Raw genomic sequence first — 20378 nt, forward strand, 5'->3', positions numbered from 1 at the left:
TACGCACAGAGCGCTAACCGTTTGCTACCGGCAGCAGGATAGGGTTGTGCAAACTTGTCAACGAGGAAATAAGTAAATGTAATCGACTGGTTAATAAAAAAAACCAGCCTAGCCATTCATACGACCACCAATCGTGTTTAGCACGACAAACAACTCTATAAGGCAGGGGTTTCCAAATTTTTTAGAGCAAGGGTTGCATTTAGTCTAAAATTTTAATTGCAGGCCGATTTTGAAAAAATAACGGGGCGGATGAGTTTCTGTTAAGGTTAACCGAAAATACTCTTAATTTTTTTTTTTTGCTTAGAGGTATCAATCTTAATTTCTCTGGACATTACCTCAATATTTTTGTTGTTAGCCTACATTAGTTAGACTTAGATTTCATTAAATCATATGCCTGCCATTTCTAGTGTAATAGACTTATTGATACCATGTAGTAGGCGGGTGAACAGTCCGGATGGAGTTTGGACCCCAATCCGGCCATTTGAAGACCAGTGTCAATGTCGACTCAACCCCTGTCTCAATATCTCAGTATCTGTAGCTTAATTTTTTAAATAACAAAGAGATTGCTAGTGTATCTCCAGGACAACCATACTCTTAAAAAAGAAACATTTATGAATTTCTGTACCGTTGTTTGTAAACAGAAAAAATAGCAAAAATTATGCAAGACCAAGAAAATAACAAACTAAGGCCATTTTTTATAATTTTAAATGCTAATGAAGAAATGACAAAAATTCTCCTCTGTCAGAAATTGAGATAAACTGGTTTGATATTTTAGATGGCAGTAAACTAGCCATTGTTATGCCGAAGTATTGTTTGAATATGGATTTAGCAAAAAATTTTAACAAAATTTTGATGTGTGTATATTGTCGTTATCAGGGTATCAGGGTACAACCGATTAAACTTTGTGTTTTCTCTTATCACTAATCTCCACATACTACAGTATGTTTAAAATTTTTGCAGCTAGATCAGACCAGACGAAGGACCTTGGGAAGACCCTTTTCTTTTGTGAATTCCAGTGTCTTGTGGCCACCCTTCTCCACGGGATATCGATTATGCCATTACGTTCCCAATTCGTTCCCAACGCACGAAGATTGGCACCAAACATGCAACTCCACTCATCGAACCCATTTTTGCCTTACGGGACGCTATATATATACATGGTAGTTGTTTAGAAGGTGACACCACATCGGTAGCAGCAGATAATTGTTTTTGGCCACTGGATTTCAGATTATCGGATTATGCAGGTCACCGGCGTCGTCGATTCTCGTTTGAAATGCAAATGGGTCATGGGAGAGCGAGGGTGCGCCGTGTGCCCGTACGGAAAGGTGTTTTAGTTTAGTACGGTTGCCCTCCATCTCCATCCCAAAGCTAAGCGGGTGGCCACGATCGAACGATTCCAGTGTGTCCCGGTTGGTAGCTTCTAAAAATATTACACTGTGCTCTACCGTAATCGAGCGTCGTGCAAGAATGTTCTAAGCAACGTGCCTTCTCGCCCAATCGCTTTAGGGGCATCATACCACATGGGTAGACATAAAAATACGGTCAAACAAAGCCTTCCCAGGCCACCACCAACCCTTGGCTGTCGGTACAGATCAAAAGGGATTCTTTATGCCATAACAATAACTATCACTTTATTGTCACAACGCACGGAGCGTAAAATACGAACCACTGTTTTTATTTGTCGCCCAAAAGTTTTATGTGCCAACCTGTAAGGGAAGAAGATTCGCTGCAAGATTGCAGGACCGTTATGGAAAAGAATTTTGCCTCCATATTGCTCTAACCTCAGAATTCTTGGTATTTGGCTAATCGGTTTGTTCCGTGTTCCGGCACAGTGGTGTGATCTCTTAGGGGGGGGAGAGATTTCGTTCCAAGCTAAACAAACCGACAATAATTCAAGATGATTATGACACCGGCAGTGATAATAATAACGCTCTTATGTATGCAAAAACGTTCAAGCATCGCCTTCCTTTTACACACGGCAACTGTAGACGAATAATTGGCTCATTTTAATTCGCTTCGTACTTTGTTTGGAATAAACGTACAGACGATACAGACGAGTTACAGCTGTGCCGTAACCACTGGGTAAAAGAAGGCTAATCTGAACTTTCGTAATATTTCTTTAAGGTATCATAACATATTAATAAATTTTCATGAACCTTGATTAGCGTTAATGCGGCAGTATTTAAAAATCTAATGAGCATTACGTGTACGCTCAAAATTTTGTGTACCTTAGCGATTATCTCTATTTAAATTAATTACACATTTTTAAACCAGCAAAAAACCCATGTCTAAAAATAAAGCCATGCATACCCAGCACAGACCTTCCTCAAGTGGGGTTCAAGCACGCAGGCCACCGAATAAATGCAGGACGACGCCACAAACTTTTGCCCATTAAAATCAACTCGGCGCCCAAAAAAAAACACCACCCTGTAACTTCAACCCTCGCTTAAAGGGTGGAAATTAGTGTATAACCACGGCTGGGGTTGTGTCGTGTTTTTACGTCACCAGGGAAGTTAGGGCATTCAATATTACTCATCCCGACTCCTCCGCAAGCCCTGCGCTCCTTTCGTGTGTCCTTCGAGGATAGTAAGACTTGGGTACATAGTTGTCAAAATTAATCGTAGCACCTCCATCGACCACTCAACTCTCGCCCGAGTCCTACTATTGTAGAAATCAGTGGGGCGCTCGCGGGGGGAAAATGAATCGTGCCTACGTCATTTGTTTGTTGCGTTTAATATTCACTTTGACTTACTTCCGGTTACGAGCTCTTTTTTGTGGTATGTCCTAGTTCCGCCCTCCTTCCAATGTCCCGCCTCAAAACTTATGCTTTGCCTTTTTGTCGTATCAACAACAGCAGATCGCAGAATACTATTTCATTGATGTAGGTTACGGTGAATGAAACTTGGAACAAACAAACCCTTCTCGGGACACCCGGGACCAGATACTGCAACCTCGTTTTTTTTTCGGACGCTCTATCTAGGATAGTTAGTCAAGAAGTGGTGTGCGTGAATCGGAAGGATTTGCATATGTTTCGTACCATACGCATGCATTCGTAGCCACGCACAGGAGGACTCGTAACTCGTAACTAGAAATGACCAACTTGGAACCGTCCAGGAGGGCTCAAGAATATTCCACAATAAAAATGACACATAAAAGGCGCGTGATATATGTGGTGTTGTTTTGTCATCCTGTAGCGCAATATGTTTATATCCTTCCGCCTCCTCTTATCCCGATTCGTTCAATGGCACTGTGTCGTCACCGTCACCGAACATAACCTCAAACTTCAAACCTTATGCCTTACACATTCCCAGTAGTAGTAACTCGTTCCTGCTTTTTTTTCATAGTAGAAATACACCAAAACGCACTTTTTTATCTTCCTAATGGTAAATTGACGTGCACGGCCATTCAAATGGTTGTGGCCTCCTTTTGGACTGGTTACTTCACCCAGAATGGTAGCATGGTGGATCGATTGATTGGGAAGTAGGAAAGCCAAGATGAAAAATGTCATTATCGTTCCATCGTTGGCTTTGTTTGCCAGAAAGTTTTGTTTTAGCAGCACCTTCAACGACTGGAGACGGAATTTTGTGACCTTCCTGCGACGTAACGACAACAGGGAACAAGCCTTTGCTGTATATGATCAACGGGGCGATAGTACTGCTGCTAATGGATTCGGCGCTGGCACCATGTCAAATGGCGTCTTTTTGGTCGCACTGCAAGAACTGGCAACACTACCGTGTTTCCTGTTTAGTATGGTGTTAGCTAGAACTGTGAGGCTTTTCCTATACAAGGATACTTTATACGTTAGAGCCATTCAGAACTCCACACCCTTAAACTTTGGAACGCTGATAGGAGATGCCTTCCAAAAGCAGCTCATGGTCAGATGGACACTAATAAATGAGGCACAACTAATTCTACGACCGATAATAATTTACATCCACGAGAAGACCGAGTAACGTTCACCCTTATCGAGAAAATGGCTGCAACCAGCCAGCTACCCCTGGTGCAAAACAACAATAGACCAGTTATTCTGTCAAGGGTAAGCAAACAGGGAAACGTGTTGCAGTTTTCATGAGCATCGATTTTTCTCCTCCTCCCCATGTCAGGACTTAGACTGCAAATTAGACGGACGGTCGAATCCGTAGCTCGACAGCTTCGGTGTCGGAATATGTCGTGTCTCTGGAGAGTGACTTGTCACACCAAATTGACATTCACGTGCCATTGCACAGGGCCGGAGGGTTGCCCGGGGATGGCCAATCATAATAACGTTGCGTACATTTTGACCGAGAGGTCATCGTCATCTGGAGCGATTGTGTTGGTGTAGTTCTCGTTAGTGGATTCAGCTACTAATTCGTGCTAGACACGTAACGGAGGCGCTACTATAAAATAGTTAGTAGTTTGCTTGCCTCAATTGCGCTCGTTATCATTTCTATGTGACATTGTAGACCGAGCCGGTATGTTTATGCTAAAGCTATTTTTTCTTTTTTTTCCGCCAAGAATCTTCTAGCGGTTTGCTTGCGGCGCCTTGTGTCTTTGAGGAACTAGTATCCACCCATACAGTACACAACGTGCTTGGAACGTGCTGACGACGACGACCGAAGGCGTACACATGAGGAAATGACATCATAATCTAGCACTTCGGTGTTTGAAATTGTTGAGCCATCAACTCACCGCAAAGGCCCAACCCTCTCCTTCTTTTCTCCGGAGAGCATGGGAAACGGAAGGATCAGCGACTGTCATTCCGATGCCGCATACAGCGCGAGAAAATAGAGACACACGCAGGGAAAAGTTTTGTGGTGAACTCCGCCATCTCTGCACCGCACGGCGCCTTGTAACATGGCTGCACGCGATATTAAAACCTAGACTTGCTGGCGATTTTCCTTCAACCCGACCGGGCCCGGTTTTTCTTAGCTGTCCTTACTTTATGCCCTTTTCCGGCCACTGAAAGACATTGGCGCCTCCACGAAAGGGAATTTTATAATTAACAAAACAAACGTACCGGAGCACGACAGAAACAAAAAAAAAACCCCGCAGCACGAAGCAGAAAACGAAGGAGTATGCGTATCGGGCAAGTATAGCAAAAGGCTCGCTAATAAGTTTATTGCCGTTCACGATACAACTTCCCGGGCACCCCCGGTTTGGGTGAATGTAAAATGTTGGTACGTACGTTTTATTTTTCAAAACAGGCCCCCCCGGCATCGTGCGCGCATTAAGTTGCCACTTTTAATTGTTTTTGCGTGAAAATGTGATTCCAGACCGATGGGCGGTGGAGTTGGAGCCAACGATAGGGATGGGTGGGGGGAGCGGTTCGTTTTTCCTTGACAGTTCTGAAGCAATTCGCGGAACGGTTCCTTGCCTAACTGTACGATTAGCGTTGAGGAGCATCTCGCCCGTAAAAACCTGTTGAAATCGCGGTGTCTGGGTGAGCTGAATTGCTTGGGCTATTAACTATCAATCGTTGGTATTTTTAGCACGATTCGGCACGATTGATTGGTGTCAATTATCTGTTTGATATTGCTAAATTTGGTTTGGTTGTGCGAGACGACTGATGGCAGAGGAAAATTAAAATAAAAACCCCCGTTCCAATTGCACTAATTTAAGGTTGGAAAAGTTGCTAATTGATGATGATTAATGTTTGGTATGGAGCAACAGTTTCAACCAAAAATACAGTATAGGGTAGCAAATTAAAAGCGGAAAATTCAACGAACATTGTGGCGATTTTTAAAATAATAGAATTACCGTTGTTAGATGTAACCAATAAATGACCCCAACTAAACAGATACAAGGCCTTTAGGATTCTGGGTTGTCTGGTAGTATTCTCATGACGTGATCAGCCCACCACTTCGACAGCGTTTTTGAGATGCATGTAAGTGCCATTATTTCCTATTTGGAACTACATCTCTTTTTTTCCAAAATTTGAACTACGGAGTAACACATGGGATGTGGTATTATCCGGTGAGGAGAAGTTGAGATCATGTTATAGTAACAAATAACATGTTGGGGGGGTTCTTCAAGAATGCACCTTTTTCATACATAATTCCAATGCACCGAATTGAAGCAATTTGTTTTGCCTTACTTTCTGACAGCCGTTCCTGCCATTTGAACGGGTGCCACTAACGTCTCGGCCACCGGAGTGCCTCCGGCGAGAACGCTTGTCGTCGTATTTGTTCTCTCCTTCTGGATACAAACAAAAAATCGCGTCTACGAACCGGCTTAAAGATAACACTTATCAACATAGCGGCAAGATTAGTCCCCCCACCCGACCGAGAAGCATACAGACACTTACCTAGAGGAAAATCCTAGCCTGGCGGAACGGTGGTCGACGTTAGGGTAATTAAGTTTTCTGCCACGGGGGATGAAATTTTCAGCTCCAAATGTGATTTTCACTCTGCACGCGGAGGACGACTAGTTGGTTCATAAGGCTCACTACCGGCACACGACGAAAAAAAAACGACAAAACCCGACCGACTGGCACCCGACGGGGGAAATCACCAAATTTTACACACAAACACAGCGCGGATTAATTTTTGCACCAACGCCACCATTACCACACAAGCACATACATCTGTGAAGGGCGGAAAATGTATGGAAGAGTGAACATTTAGCTACCAATTTTACACCACTGTTCGATTGGGAAGGAAATGAAGGAAATGTGTTGCTTCCGGAACCGATGTGCTTCCCCGTTCTTTTTCCCATCACTCGCTCGCACACACAGACAGACGCTCGGAGATTGCAGTCATTTCACTGCAGATTTTCCGACCCGAAATAGTCCTCTCGCGCTGTATGTGAGCCTTCTGCATCTGCAGAGAGAGCGAAGCTCCGGCACAAAGATGCTGCCAAACAAATGCTCGAAAGCAGAAAAGAAAAGAAAAACGGGAAAACGCGCTAGGAACTCGGAAGGAAGTGGTATTTACCATGTAGGGTGTGCGTAAATTCCGTGCAAGGTAACAGTAGGTTTGTTTTTACTTTTCCGACCCGTGCTGACTGGTTGCTAGGATGGGCAGGCACAGCTTACTGCGCCCTACTGCACACTCTTGCAACTGTGGAAGGCCATTTGTCAAAGTGTTTGTTGGCTGTCTCTGCCCAAGATTAATTCGATTCGATCAAATCGAGATAAAAAAAACAACACTAATGAAGGTCACATACATAAACAATAGTTCTATGTTTAATGGGAATGGATGTTCTAACTATTAAATGTTCTTTAACTTAAGAATAATATTTACTGGCTGACTGCAGAATTCCACTCTCGCCTGTTCTGTTCTGCAGGATATTCTGTACTGTGTGCTCAAGCACATGGGGACAGGTGTGTGTAAAGGACACGCATCGACACTCACACAAACACAATCGTGCTACGGCAATGACCGTGCCCCTGGAATGGTGCGATAAAGGATGCACGATTTGCCTTTCTCTTCTTTCGCTTCCAACTTCACAAGCCGGACTAATAGGCCCAAACACGAACCACATGCACCGTGCACGTTACGCATCGATTGGCGTGCGAGTTTTTTTTTTTTCTCTTGTGAAAGGATCCATTCACCAAAAAACACACACCCCGATACCAATCACAAAGAAAAATCAAACCAACAACATACACATAAAATGGTAAACCGAACGATGGCTTTCACGATGCTCGCGATGGCCAATAATTGCCTGACACAGATCACAAATGAGGATAACAGGGAGGAAAAACTAACAAACTAACTAGCTAGGAGCTAACCACCCTCCTGGCTGCTGGTTGGTGAGCGAACAACAGTCGGCGTGACACGCGGAACCACATGAACCGCATCGATCAGATGTTTACCGCGAACTGCTGGGTGCGCGAGAGCGCGCTATTGTTCCGCAGCCGTACAACGCACCGAGCGATGGAGCTTTATGGTACCGGCACACACTGGAAGGGCCGGTGGAAAGGGTATTTAAACCTGACCCTCCTGCTGCAACGATTGCTCATGCTATTTCTTCTCAGTGCCCTTTTTTTACTCCATCGCCCGGTGCGACTGACAGGCAAACAGTAAACAAAAATGAGAGCGAAGAACAGATGGCATGACGTGAGAGTGAGAGAAAGTGTGTGCGTGGATCGTTTACAGGTGCGGTTTTAAGTGTCCGAGTATCACGAGTCTCGATGCGCAGGGTTGCTTTATATGCTGCAAATCGCATCACAAAAACATTTAATTTTCTTTTTTAACATATTAATCGCTTCTGAAGTGGTTCGATTTTCTAGATTTCATAGTTTGTGTTTATTTGATAGATTTTTTTACATTTGAAATCAGTGAAATATTGATTTTAAAGGCATGAATTCTGAAGTTAAAACTTCTAACTGTCGACATAACGATATTGTCGACATTCGACATCAGCTGTTTTCATCAACCCTGGAATACTGTCACGAAACGCGAGGCTCATTTGGGCAGGTGCTGCTGCTGCGTGCCTGGCATAATCACAGTGCTGTTCGTTTCACTAAATCGGAAAGTTACTCGCAATGCGCTACATTCCTTGCTAAAGAAACTCTACCGGACCATACGAATACTATGAGCGCTCCAGAATCCGTGCGGGTCAAGCTGCTGTTTTTCGCGAAATCTCGGGAACTAGCCGGACTGTCCGGTACGGACGATTTCCTTGTGCCGCACTCCGTAATCAAGTGTTCCGAGCTGCTCGATCTGATCTGTAATCGGTACAATCTGTCCCTGATCCGCAACAATGTTATACTAGCGCACAACGAGCAGTACTGTGAGGATCTCAGTGAAACCATACGCATACGCAACGGAGACGAGCTAGCCGTGATACCACCCATTTCCGGTGGATAGACAGACAATAGATCATGAATTATCTAAAGTTAACGTTTGATAAGCTGGACGTTGGGGCGCTCAACGATCAGGTGGCACACGAAAGCTGCGGTGCGGTGTCGCTGTTTGTGGGCACCACGAGAGATAACTTTGAGGGCAAGAGTGTGGTGCTGCTAGAGTACGAAGCGTACGAAGCGATGGCCCTCAAAACGATGAACCTGTTGTGTGAGGAGGTTCGTGAACGTTGGCCGGATGTGGTTAACATCGGGATACATCATCGGCTCGGTGCGGTACCGGTTAAGGAAGCGTCCGTAGTGATAGCGATAAGCTCGCCGCATCGAAAGTCCAGCCTCGAAGCGGTACATCACACTATCGACGAGCTGAAGAAATCTGTCCCCGTGTGGAAGAAGGAGCTGTATGGCGATGGAGAGGGCAGCTCGGAATGGAAGGAGAACAGCGAATGTACCTGGTCGAAGAAACACAAGGACAACCATATACTGTAGCAGCCGGGCCGAACAATGCCTTAACATGCGTGCGTGATCATACGCAATCATAGATTGCACCAGCAAGAGACAGGCAAAAGAATTTATAGCTAGTTTAAACAAAAACACACAACTCTGGAACGGGTGGCATAATCAAGTGGTGCTTTCAATCAACTTCTGTGACATTGCCTGTAGTTTTTTAGATATTGATGCGTGCGAAAATGGCTGAGTCACGTTTTAAGTGTACTATACACATCTTCTACCTATCACGGTAAACTCCAATTATAGCATCATGATCGTAGTCAGTGGATAGATAACTTCCGCAAGCAACAGAAGAACACAAAGTGTTGTAGTTGAAGGAACAAATTTATTATACACTTTTTATTTTTTGATTGTTATACAAAGTTTAAGACAATACATCTTTATAGAGGAAATAAATCTGTTTCTAGTTGATGGACGAAAAGATTTTTTTCTTATCAGGAGAAATCGATCATAGGCTCGTGCTTTGGTAGCATTTGTTTGCAGATTATCTGATTCTACATAGGTTTACCGTAGGACAAATAGGCAAACCAAGTGGTTCCACGGATTCCGTCATAAATTGTTCTACTTTGTAAAATAAATAAATAAATTAAACGTATCAAATTGTTGCCCTGTGTTCAACAAATGTTTTCTGTCAACAATACCTGTACCGTAAACGGAAAACAAATTTTCTGCTGCAATGGGGAGATGCTAAACGTAAGCCCTTTGCCGGTACTATTCCAGCAAATTCCTATTTTATTTACAAAAATACGATATTACGATACGGCAACACAACAAAACAATCTTTTCCTGAATGTTTACAGTGTTGCCAAACTGGACGGAGATTCAAATCTCTTCTCCCTTCAAAACAATGTTTAACGTGGAGGTGAAAAAGTATCCATACAGTTCTTTAATAAATATTAATTTAATTCATAAATTTCAAAAGCTGTTGCAATATATCAATAGCAAAAGGAATCGAATAATTTTCTTTAATTTCTTTTAAAAGTTATATTTTTCTGCGGTCTGACAGCTGTCAAGTGGCATTTCAATATGGCGGCCACAAACAAAGCAACGCACCCTGCCTACTGCGCCCGTACCTGGTTTCACAAAACTTCATGGCGGTGATCGATTCAGCTGCATTGTCGTCGTTGTTTGTTCTGTTTTCTATTTTTGTGTACGCGTGAGAAAGTTTCACCTTAACCCGATACAGTGCGCGAGTGCATTCGAGCTGTACCCATGTCGATCGGGGTTAATTTGCGTGTGACGGGCCACACGTCGATCGGTGGCCGCAAGTACCAGGAGGACTACTTTTCCGTCGCCTACCAGCAAACGGAGAATGACCAAAATCTGGAGTACGCGTACTTTGGCATTTACGACGGGCATGGCGGCGCGGAAGCGTCCCTGTACGCCAAGGAGCATCTGATGAACACGATCGTGAGCCAGAAATTGTTCTGGTCGGAGAATGATGACGATGTGCTGAAATCGATACGCGAAGGCTACATCCAGACACACTATTCGATGTGGCGCGAGCAAGGTAAACAACGTAGTAGTGGAGCCATACCACCAGCATTTGCTCTTTCCGTGGGGGACCTTTTTCCATGGTGGTGGCCTTTCACTTATGCATTTGCTTGTGTGTTGGTTTATCAATGGTAGCATACCGTAGCGGGCGGTTCCAGCTTCGCAATCTAAACAGGAGTGCAGTTTTGCAAAAGTGTGTTGTTGATGGCAAAACTGTCATCCCGTTCGCATTTTCATGAATTTTCGTGTTGTTTAATTTTCCCACTCATTTTTTCGGACAGGTTGACGTAAGCGCACTTGCCCACACGCACACACACGTACAGCTTGAAGCGCTTGACATACGAGGGTTTTTCGTATGCATTTATGTGTGTGTGTGTGCGGGAAGGCTAGCGAATACATACAGCAGCTAATGTCAATCAAATTGGACATTTCAGCTGGTTTTTATTATTATTTTGCATGCAGATCGTCTCGGTCACCGATTGGGCGGGAAATCTGTACCTTACTCATGTTCCATTTGGTAACAGAAAATGTTTCTTTCCCTCCCTAACATAGACAAATGGCCAAAAACGTCGTCCGGATTACCGAGCACGGCAGGAACGACGGCCAGCATCGCGTTTATAAGGCGTGGAAAAATTTACATCGGTCACGTAGGCGATTCGGGCATCGTGTTGGGTTACCAGAATGATAAGGAATCGGCACACGACGGACGCTGGGTTGCGACACCGCTCACCGAAGACCATAAGCCCGAAAGTTACGCAGAAAAGATGCGTATTATGAGCTGCGGCGGTAAGGTGGTCACCAAGTCCGGGGTGCCGCGTGTTGTGTGGAACCGGCCACGCATTGGCCATAAGGGACCGGTGCGACGGAGTACACCGATCGACGAGATACCGTTTCTGGCGGTGGCACGAAGTTTGGGTGATTTGTGGAGCTACAATTCGGCGATGGATGAGTTCGTCGTAAGTCCCGTGCCGGACGTGTCGGTTATTGAGATCGATCCGAAAAAGTATCGGTAAGTAAGCGGGAGGAAAGCGTCAACTGTCGATCACAGGGCTATAAAATATGTGTTCGCTTCCTTCGCAGATGTCTCATATTCGGTACCGATGGTCTGTGGAACGTAATGTCACCGAAGAATGCGGTCGACATTGTACGGAACGCGGAAATGGAAAACATACGCATTGCGCTTGAAGGTGGCAATGAGTGGAAAAATCCGAGCAAGCTGCTAGTGAACGAGGCGCTCGATCGGTGGAGCCGAAGCAATATGAAGGCCGACAATACGTCCGTCGTTATCATAATGCTGGATCCTCCCGGGCCACCCAAGCGAGATGTGCTCAAATCGGTTAAGGATAGCATCCAGCACGTAGCTACTAGCGATCCGCTAACCACTGGCCAAGGTACGGTGGGAAGCAACATTATCCATCTGTTCGACTGTATCACACGTGGCGAGACAATCCCGTCGATGGCACAGATGGACAGCTTGCGGTACAGCAACAATGCGCACCACGGCGGACATGTGGCGCACAGCTACCAGCACTCACACCACGCCACGGAGCAATATTGTGATACAGAAGGGCAAGTTGGTCATCAGCAAACGGAACACCAAATGGCACATCTACAAGCGGCTGCCGATCAGTACGTCAGTCCTGTCCTTCCATCTACCTCGTACCAGGATCAGGATCTTTCCTACACGGACAGCTTTGCCGATTCGTACAACACACTACTAAACCGTAACTTTGAAAATACGGACCACTCGTACACATCGCTCTTTCATCCGGTCAGCGGGCACGCCGAAGGTCTTGATGCCGCCGATGATTTGTACCGCACTAAAGCCACCATGGTGGAAGGCGATGGCCCGCACGAAGAGGACGATGAAACGATGTACGACTACTCATCGCTTGCGTCGGACGATGATACGATGCGCACAAACCAGTGCAGCGATTCAACGTACTCGCTAACAAATTTGCAAACCAAATCGGAACGATTGCGGGCTGAGTTGCTGGAGTCGTGCAGCTCACCGGACACGTACTACCATCAGCAGCCGCGGTCGGAAGACAGCGCGGGAGGGTATACGGGAAATTTGGCCATTATCGAGCACTTTCACAATTATCATCATCCTCCACCACCGCACGGGTACGAAGAGCACGCGAGAGCTTCCCACTCGGAGCCGAACGAGCACGTGTCCCATCACAACTATCACCAGTACCACCAGCTGGATCAGTTGGACGAGCAGCAATTTCAGCATCATCATCATAATCACCATCAGCACTATCAAGATTATCAGATGGAACGGTACGATTATCGACATCATGCGGCCAACAATAATGGTAGCGTGGTCGTGCCTTGTGAAGCAACGTGCAGCAAATATCCATCGCAGAAGAGTGAGCAGCGCATTGCACACCAAGCGAACGAAGACGAGGGAGCAGAGGAAGCGGAGGTGGAGGACGAGGATGAAGAAATGGGACAGGAAAGTGGTTCCAGCACGGACGCTTCGACCCAACAGCAGATCATTTCCATCCATGGTCATCGTATCCAGATCAACGAGGTTTCTTCCTCGTACGTGGGCACATCGAAGCTTCTTTTACCGCACCGCTCGGACAGCGAAAGTACGACCAGCACCAATGGCGGCACTGCGGACAGTGGCGATGATGAAAACAGTGCCTCTTCAACGACCTCCTCCTCCTCCTCGTCGTCGACCGTGGTGGTACCGGTGCTGGTAAAGCAACGCTCGCGCAAACCCCCGGGACAATCGGCCCCGGCACGCGTAATAACGATCTTCTACGAAACGCGCAGCTCTAGTCGCCGCCGTCAGTGCCGGGTGAGTCGAAGCCAGCACACCGAATTGAAACCATTCGCCGGAGGAATCGTAAAGCGTAGGAAAACGGTAATACGGTCCACCAACACTACGAACCACGGTGAGGGTAAAGGATCGCTGAATGTTCATGCGCCTAATCATCGTGCGGCAGAAACGTTTGTGCGAAGAGCATTGCGCTCGAACGGTGTTGTGAACGGGGCGACCCGGCAAGCTCCTACCAGTACGCCGGCGACCGCTGGCAAGCTGGTGGTGCACGAGTTTGGTGTCAGCACTACCACACCGGTTCGCTGTTTGCCCTCGGTACACGCCAACCTGCAACCCGCATCACCCGGCATGAGTCGAAGCGGTTGCAGCACAAGACGAATGAGGCTCGGCGAGCAGCAAGCACTCGCTCTATTACAACGGGAATCGACGAAACGGGCGAAACAATTGCGGCGTGCTCAATGACCGTAAGGCGGCGGTGTGTAAAATGGGAAGCAGCAATAGCAGCCCAGCAATATAGGTGTGTAGTTTAGCTAGGGAAAAGCGACAGACAGTAAACAGAGACAGAAGGTGAAGCGAAAAGGGCTGTGAGCAACAAATCGTATTTCATTCATCCACTCATTTTGTAAAGCATCCTTTCAGAGGTCTTCCACACCTCACGCTATGGATTTTTTCCTACCTTTTTTTATACAACTCTGTTCATCACAATCACAGGGGCGCGCCAATTATGCTTTCAATTTAGGCTTCATTTTATCTCTACCCCTTCTCCTATCCTCTCCAACGGATGGATTTTTCTCTCATAGTGCTTGCATTTTATCCACCTCAATCATCTGTATATAATAATCGAGTTTGGTTTACGCTCATCATACTCATCAGTTAATCAGTAATTGATTTCCCCATTTTGTTTTCTACATGCATAAAGTGTTGTTTTTGAGTTGTTTTGTCGTCCTAAGAGGGGTACGTTACAATAGAGTGTAGTAAGGCCTGTAGTGTGTATTAATTCTCTGTGTGTGAGTGTATGTTCCGTGCGACTAGGCTCGGGATGAGTGTATAGAGTACTATATTTTTCAAAAAGCGTTACACTAACCGTTACAAAGGACGAACTACTAGTTTCCCTCTATATTATCGTTAGACAAACAACAGAAAAGTTCAAAGGCGCAGATAAACCGGGTGAAGGAGAAGGAGAGAGAGGGTGTGTGTGTTAGAGGTTGCATGTGCAACGTTAGGCCAAAGCAGAATCGAGTTTGCGTATGTTCAAAAAGTGCCTATATGACTGTGAGGCAGGTAGGAGTAGCTCACGCCAGTCGTTAGGATATCCCGATGTTTCTTCGTGTACGGGCGCGCACGAGTGTTTGAGGAGTTTAAGTGTAAGTGTTCTTTTTGCATGCTTCTATTTTTGATTTGCACCTTAAATCTACAATCAGTGGACAGTAGAGACAGTCTAACATTTTGTTCTTTCATGGAGCAGCGTCAGTTAGATTTAGTTAGTGGTTCTGAAGCGGACGACTTCAAACAAACGGCGCACACATGTTTAAAATGCACCAGCCTCTCAATCTTCGTATAGATTTTAGCTAGCAATAATTATTTCTCATACATGTACATGTGTAGAAAGCGCAGTGTTTTGTGAAAGCAAGAATATGTTTGTCTAGCTAGTAAGGTGTTTTTTTTTTGCTATTGCTGTTTGTTTGCTATATTCTATTGTGAGGAAATAAATATTTTGAACTTATAACCCTTTTTGCCGATGTAAGGACGGTATTTGTCTGCCGCAAGGGTTGCGCAAATTTACTGAATAACTAAGGAATGCAAGGAAAGAAACGGTAGGAAGTCAACAAAGTACACGAAACGCTAAGGTAGACGCAAGGACGACGACTCACGTAGACGAGAACGAAAGCGCGACACAGGGACATTGTAGTCGAACACAGATGATACGAATTGTTGAAGTCCGAGAGCGCTCTAAGAAGAGGTTCATTTGAACCGTAACGCGTATGAGCGGGATGGGGCGTAGAGAGGGATGGAACATCTAGCTCATGGGAGAGGAGGCTGACAATGAAGCAAGACCGGAAGTCGAGGAATGTCGAGTTTCAATGGAGTCAAACCCTAGAAGCCGACAGCGAACAGGGTATGATGGGAGAGTCATTTGAAAACTCAGTAAGGAAGCGACGAATAGCTGCGCGGGTGAATCTTCGCTGCAGAGCCTGGGGGAGACCAAACAACGGCGGCATAGTCCAGAGTGGATCCAGAGGCCCTTAGGCAGGGCAGGGGGGGGTCTCCGAGTTCGGAAGAAAGTCTGACAATCAGGCCCAAGGATTTGTTGGACTTGCCAAGAACATGGTCATCATGAAGGCTAAAAGAGAGAGTCTCCTCCAACCACACACCTAAGTCTTTTACGGAGGTTACTCGACTTATGACAGTGTCATGAAGGGTGTAGCTGAAGTGGAACGTAAAGGATCTCCCGAACGAAATGACACAACATTTATCGAGACATAACACCAGACCGTTATTTACAACACCAAGCGGAAGGAAAACTGTTAAGGAAAACTGGCAGGGAAACGACAATCAGCTAACGAACAGCTCACAGGAAGGTACATTTTGAGGTCATCAGCGTATAGCAGATGACCGTTGGCAGGGAGGGAGTACACACAGTCATTGACAAACAACAAAAACGGGAGTGGGCTGAGGACACTCCCTTGTGGAACACCTGAGGAACCTACAAAGGAGTCGGAAGAACAGGACGACACTTTCACTCTGATAAGATCTGCCAGTGAAATACGATTCGAACCAAAACAGTAGCTGACTCCCGATACCAAGCTTATCAGCAGTAAGCTTGGCCATCAGTAGGTCCTGCGGGAGACTGTCGAAAGCCGCCTAGAAATCCGTGTAAATAACATCGGTTTGGCAGGCGGAAATCATACCAGCAAAGGCAGATGATGACGAGACACATAAGGTTCGAGGACTTAGTGCCTTTGAGGGGAAAGGTGGGGGACTATTTCAGGAAGAATGCAGGAGTGGACTAAGGATTCTAGGATCTTGGAAGGGGAGCAAAGCAATGAGATTCCACGGTAGTTGGAACATGCGGAGCGGTCACCCTCTTTGTGTATGGGGATCAGCGAGGCGCATTTCCAGATAGACGGGATACTCCACAACTAGCGGGGAGCCCAGTTGCTGGAAGTTGAACTCTACAAAGAGCTCTAGGAAAAAATTGAGTCCGGTTAACAACACCTAGCCCAGATTCCTAGCGATTCCGGTCAGCTGCACCCTCTGTACGTCGCGTATCTTCTGTAAAGGTCCTGGGAGTGTGGCTTGGCGAGGCGCTGTCCTTCAACTCTCATGTCGATTATGTTATCAGCAAGGCTAACAAATCGCTGGGACCAATCGTTAGACTATTGTCCGAAATCCGTGATCCGCTCTGTCTGAAGTCCCTGTACTGCTGTTGGGTTCGATCCTCCAACTGCGATGGCCAGACTTGAGAGTGTTTAGCGCAAATTCACTTGTGTAGCTGTTCGGCACTTCCTTACCGGCTATCATCTAGCTCTCCCTCCCTATCCAGTCCGTTGCCGTCTTTTTGGGCCAGAGCCCATTGAGGAAAGGTATTTCCATATCCGTGCAAGTTTCATTGCAGGCCTCCTGTTAAACCATCGCTGGCGGACCATAAAGAACATATTAATGATAATAATAATAATGGACACAATGGGACAAGTCCCATTTGCAAATCGACCCTCACAGCATGACACAGGAAGAAAGACCAACACCATGCCAAGCATACTGCCGAGAATCATCAACATACACCTAGATAGACTTTTATTATAATTAACATCGATAAAGCATAGATCTGTGTGCAACATTGGTGCAATAGGTTACTTCCAACTCACGCCCACCCGGAAACCATCCGGTAGTGCGCGATCGGTAAACCCACCGGTTCACTCCAGCTCTCCAGCTCAAATATCATTATACTGGCTGATGAATGTGTCATGTATGCGCTGCTTGTTTTCCACCTTCATGTCCGCAATCGCCATTATCACGTCCAGCAGCAGCTCCCGCGACAGGTCCTGCATCTTCGGCAGCTTGGCCACCTGGCTAAAGTTGTGCACCACCATCTTGAGCGCGTAGTTCTTAATGTCCAGCACGTTCATCTTGTCCGACGCTTCCAGTATCTGCAGCACGTTGTCGTACGTGATGTTGTTCTCCAGGTTGTGCTTGCAGAACGCTTGCAGCCGATTGTTGGCGAACCCGTAAAAGCAGGGCGCCTGAAACAGGTACAGCGAATCCTCCGGCGGCATCTTGGTGTCACCGTAGTAGATGTACCGCAGCAGCGAGTCGAACGCTTCGAGCGACGGTGAAATGTCACCGATCTGTATGTTGACCGTATTGTCCGCCGGCATAAACGAGCGGAACATCGCCTGGAAGTAGGTGCACCGTGCGGCCAGGATCGATTTGTGCGCCGGTATGATCTTTTCCTCCAGCACCAGATTGATGTCGCAAAACTCTTTCCCGCCCGACTTGAGAAACACGGCCATATCGCTTTCCAGCGTCGTGCCGATCGTTTTGTCGTACCGCATGTCGGTGGTGTTTTTGCTCGGGTTCAGCCGTTTGCGAATGATCTCCACTATGAGCGGTTTGTCGAGGGCGGCAAATTCGGCCGACATTACGATGTTGTAGAAGTGGTCCTCCTTCACGATGAACCCGAGACAGTAGTCTTTGATGAGCGACAGGCCCATCCGGTCCGCATTGTACAGCGCATCGAGCACGTTCGATTTTGAGATCTTAAACTCCAGATACTGGACGCACAGCTGCTCCAGCCGGGGAATGTTGAACTGTACCGCCAGCTGGTACACGTCCATCATGATGAGTACGAGCTTGTGGCTAAACGGGTCCTTAACTGTGGCAGGGGAAAAAAAATGGCTCTGTGTTATTGGGGTGGGAGTTCGGGGGGCCAGTCTCACAGACCAACTTACACACGATACGATCGGTGTAGATGTAATTTAACACTATCTCGAACGCTTCCGACTGGGCATCTGGCAGCTGAACCTCCAGTATGGGTTGCTCTGCCAACGGTACGTCCGTTGTGCCAAACAGCTTTTCGAAATGCAAATTTCTTGCATCACGTGCGGCCCTGTGCAAATGAAAAACGAAACAATTACCATTCCCGTTTTCCCTTTAGATATGTGCGTGGTAATTATTCTACTTACAATATCCTTGCCCGCAAGAACTGCGACCGGGCCACTATCATAGCGATGTGGGCCGAAATTTTAACTTCCTCCGTACCGACGATAAACTGCACGTCGCAGAACTGCCGGTTCTGGAGAAACTTGCCAAAATCATCGTGCAGCGTGCATTTGGGATAGCTCGAGAACTGGAACCGGTACGTGTCGCCGCTGCGCACATTATTATCAATCGTGCCACCGAAAATGTACATCGCATCACCGATCACGGCCGCAGCATGGAACAGCCGACCGCTGGGGATCTGCGATTCCGGTGCCGGAGTCACGGTCGACCATATCTGGCTGTCCAGATCGTAGCAGTGCAGATCGTTGGGAAGTGTCGAGTCGGCCGCACCTCCAAACACGTACAGGAACCGGTCGTGATGTACCATCGTGTGGCCATAGCGTCGGGCTGGTGGCGGTGGTGCACCGCGCAGTATGTGTTCCGTAGATATTCGTCGCCAGCTGAAAGAGCACCACCGGTGGCCGGTATGGCGTAAGGAAAGGTTTAAAAAGCGCATGGTCGATGGAGTGTTTACAGCCAAACGGATCCCTTCGTACGTACGTTTTGTCTTTGAAGTTAAACTGAAACAGTGTGTTGGTGATCTGGAGACCACTCTGGCCGGAAAACACGTACATGCAGCCCCGAGCAACGGCCACGGGGAAATTGCAGCACGTTGGCGGTCGGTCGCCCTTCTGTTCCACCTCCTCCCATTGGTGCGTTTCACCCTGTTAGTGTGAGAGAAAGGTATAGTTAGACACGAGTGGATCGTGCAAATACATCTCGCTAGCCCCTACATACCGTCAGCCGTATTGTCCACATATCGTTCAGCCGGGCGTTCCCATCATAGCCGGCGTAAATCCACAGCTTGCCATCGTACACAGCGGCACCGTGTGCGCTTCGCGCCACCGGCGTTCGGCCAATAAACTTCCACTCCGTCCACTGCCCGTTTTGGAAGTTATACTCAAACAGATCGTTCTTGTTGGTAAGGTTCGAGTTCGAGTGAATGTCCCCCGTGTACCCGCCGAACACAAACATCGACGTACCGTGGACGACCGCCGAATGATGGTACCGCGGTGCTGGCGGTGTGCCGGTCGCAAACGCACGGCCCCACGATTTATCCTTCACGCCAAACCGGATCAGATCGTTCAGCATGTTTTTGCCATTGTCTCCACCGAACACGTAGATCGCTTCCTTGTACGCGACCACCGTGTGCTTCGAACGGCGGGCACCGACAAATTCATCGCAATCACTCTCCCGTTTCCACTTGTTGGCCGTGTTGGAGATGGGCACGTTGGCCGATATTTGCGTGCTGGAGGAGGTGCTGGTGCTGCCGATCGATGCCGACGAAACGAAGCGACCGGTGGACATTGTTGCCGTAACGATGTGCTGTGTCCTGTGTGGTGCACAAGCAAAAATCTTACGGACTGGGGAAAGGTTTACGCGTTGCTTTGTTTGGCCGTGCTGAAGGGATCACAACAAATCGATATTTTCGTTTTTGCGTTGGCCGTGTGTTTGTGTGTGGGTAGTAGATTGTTTACAGATCCCGCTTCAATTCTTCACTTAGTGTTTTGCGATCGTTTTCTTGTAGTCAAGCGT

General features: G+C 46.9%; 5 protein-coding genes across 14 annotated transcripts in view; 3 read left to right on the plus strand and 2 right to left on the minus strand.

Annotated features, from left to right (window-relative positions):
• LOC118504653 (tubulin polyglutamylase TTLL5) overlaps positions 1 to 7987 on the minus strand; it is a 29440-nt gene extending 21453 nt beyond the window's left edge. For 2 of the 10 annotated variants that reach the window (XM_036039436.1, XM_036039426.1), the window contains exons 1-2: positions 7689 to 7987; positions 6284 to 6562 (exon numbers count right to left, since the gene is read on the minus strand). The gene's annotated coding sequence lies outside the window, so the exon portion shown is untranslated. Of the gene's footprint in view, positions 1 to 6283; positions 6563 to 6911; positions 7077 to 7220; positions 7544 to 7586 lie in introns of those variants that run through there. The other 8 variants (XM_036039432.1, XM_036039430.1, XM_036039431.1 and 5 more) reach the window with 8 other exon arrangements.
• A 380-nt stretch (positions 7988 to 8367) lies between these two features.
• On the plus strand, positions 8368 to 9899 carry LOC118504659 (molybdopterin synthase catalytic subunit). The gene has a single exon (XM_036039441.1). The coding sequence runs from the start codon at positions 8807 to 8809 to the stop codon at positions 9272 to 9274; it is 468 nt and encodes a 155-aa protein (XP_035895334.1). The 5' UTR covers positions 8368 to 8806; the 3' UTR covers positions 9275 to 9899.
• LOC118504658 (molybdopterin synthase sulfur carrier subunit) lies at positions 8482 to 8792 on the plus strand. The gene has a single exon (XM_036039440.1). It carries the CDS (start codon positions 8517 to 8519, stop codon positions 8790 to 8792), a length of 276 nt encoding a protein of 91 aa, XP_035895333.1. The 5' UTR covers positions 8482 to 8516.
• A 390-nt stretch (positions 9900 to 10289) lies between the features above and the next one.
• On the plus strand, positions 10290 to 15312 carry LOC118504654. Its single transcript, XM_036039437.1, has 3 exons — positions 10290 to 10805; positions 11342 to 11798; positions 11870 to 15312. The coding sequence occupies exons 1-3, from the start codon at positions 10508 to 10510 to the stop codon at positions 14043 to 14045; spliced, it is 2931 nt and encodes a 976-aa protein (XP_035895330.1). The 5' UTR covers positions 10290 to 10507; the 3' UTR covers positions 14046 to 15312.
• A 2028-nt stretch (positions 15313 to 17340) lies between these two features.
• Positions 17341 to 20297, minus strand: LOC118504655 (leucine-zipper-like transcriptional regulator 1 homolog). Its single transcript, XM_036039438.1, has 5 exons — positions 19581 to 20297; positions 19344 to 19507; positions 18767 to 19243; positions 18533 to 18690; positions 17341 to 18456 (listed from the first exon to the last, which is right to left on the minus strand). Exons 1-5 carry the CDS (start codon positions 20148 to 20150, stop codon positions 17516 to 17518), a joined length of 2310 nt encoding a protein of 769 aa, XP_035895331.1. The 5' UTR covers positions 20151 to 20297; the 3' UTR covers positions 17341 to 17515.
• Positions 20298 to 20378: the final 81 nt, after the last annotated feature.

The sequence above is a fragment of the Anopheles stephensi genome, chromosome 2 (genome assembly GCF_013141755.1).
Source record: "Anopheles stephensi strain Indian chromosome 2, UCI_ANSTEP_V1.0, whole genome shotgun sequence".
Classification (NCBI taxonomy): domain Eukaryota; kingdom Metazoa; phylum Arthropoda; class Insecta; order Diptera; family Culicidae; genus Anopheles; species Anopheles stephensi.

Excerpts from the sequence above, each read along its gene's own strand:
- LOC118504658 (XM_036039440.1), top strand. The coding sequence starts at position 8,517 with ATGAGCGCTCCAGAATCCGTGCGGGTCAAGCTGCTGTTTTTCGCGAAA.
- LOC118504654 (XM_036039437.1), top strand. The coding sequence starts at position 10,508 with ATGTCGATCGGGGTTAATTTGCGTGTGACGGGCCACACGTCGATCGGT. Across the intron at positions 10,806-11,341 it reads TTCGATGTGGCGCGAGCAAG|ACAAATGGCCAAAAACGTCG; the intron begins GTAAACAACGTA and ends TCCCTAACATAG. Across the intron at positions 11,799-11,869 it reads ATCGATCCGAAAAAGTATCG|ATGTCTCATATTCGGTACCG; the intron begins GTAAGTAAGCGG and ends CTTCCTTCGCAG.
- LOC118504659 (XM_036039441.1), top strand. The coding sequence starts at position 8,807 with ATGAATTATCTAAAGTTAACGTTTGATAAGCTGGACGTTGGGGCGCTC.
- LOC118504655 (XM_036039438.1), bottom strand. The coding sequence starts at position 20,150 with ATGTCCACCGGTCGCTTCGTTTCGTCGGCATCGATCGGCAGCACCAGC. Across the intron at positions 19,508-19,580 it reads TGTGGACAATACGGCTGACG|GGTGAAACGCACCAATGGGA; the intron begins GTATGTAGGGGC and ends TCACACTAACAG. Across the intron at positions 18,691-18,766 it reads TTCTTGCGGGCAAGGATATT|GGCCGCACGTGATGCAAGAA; the intron begins GTAAGTAGAATA and ends TCATTTGCACAG.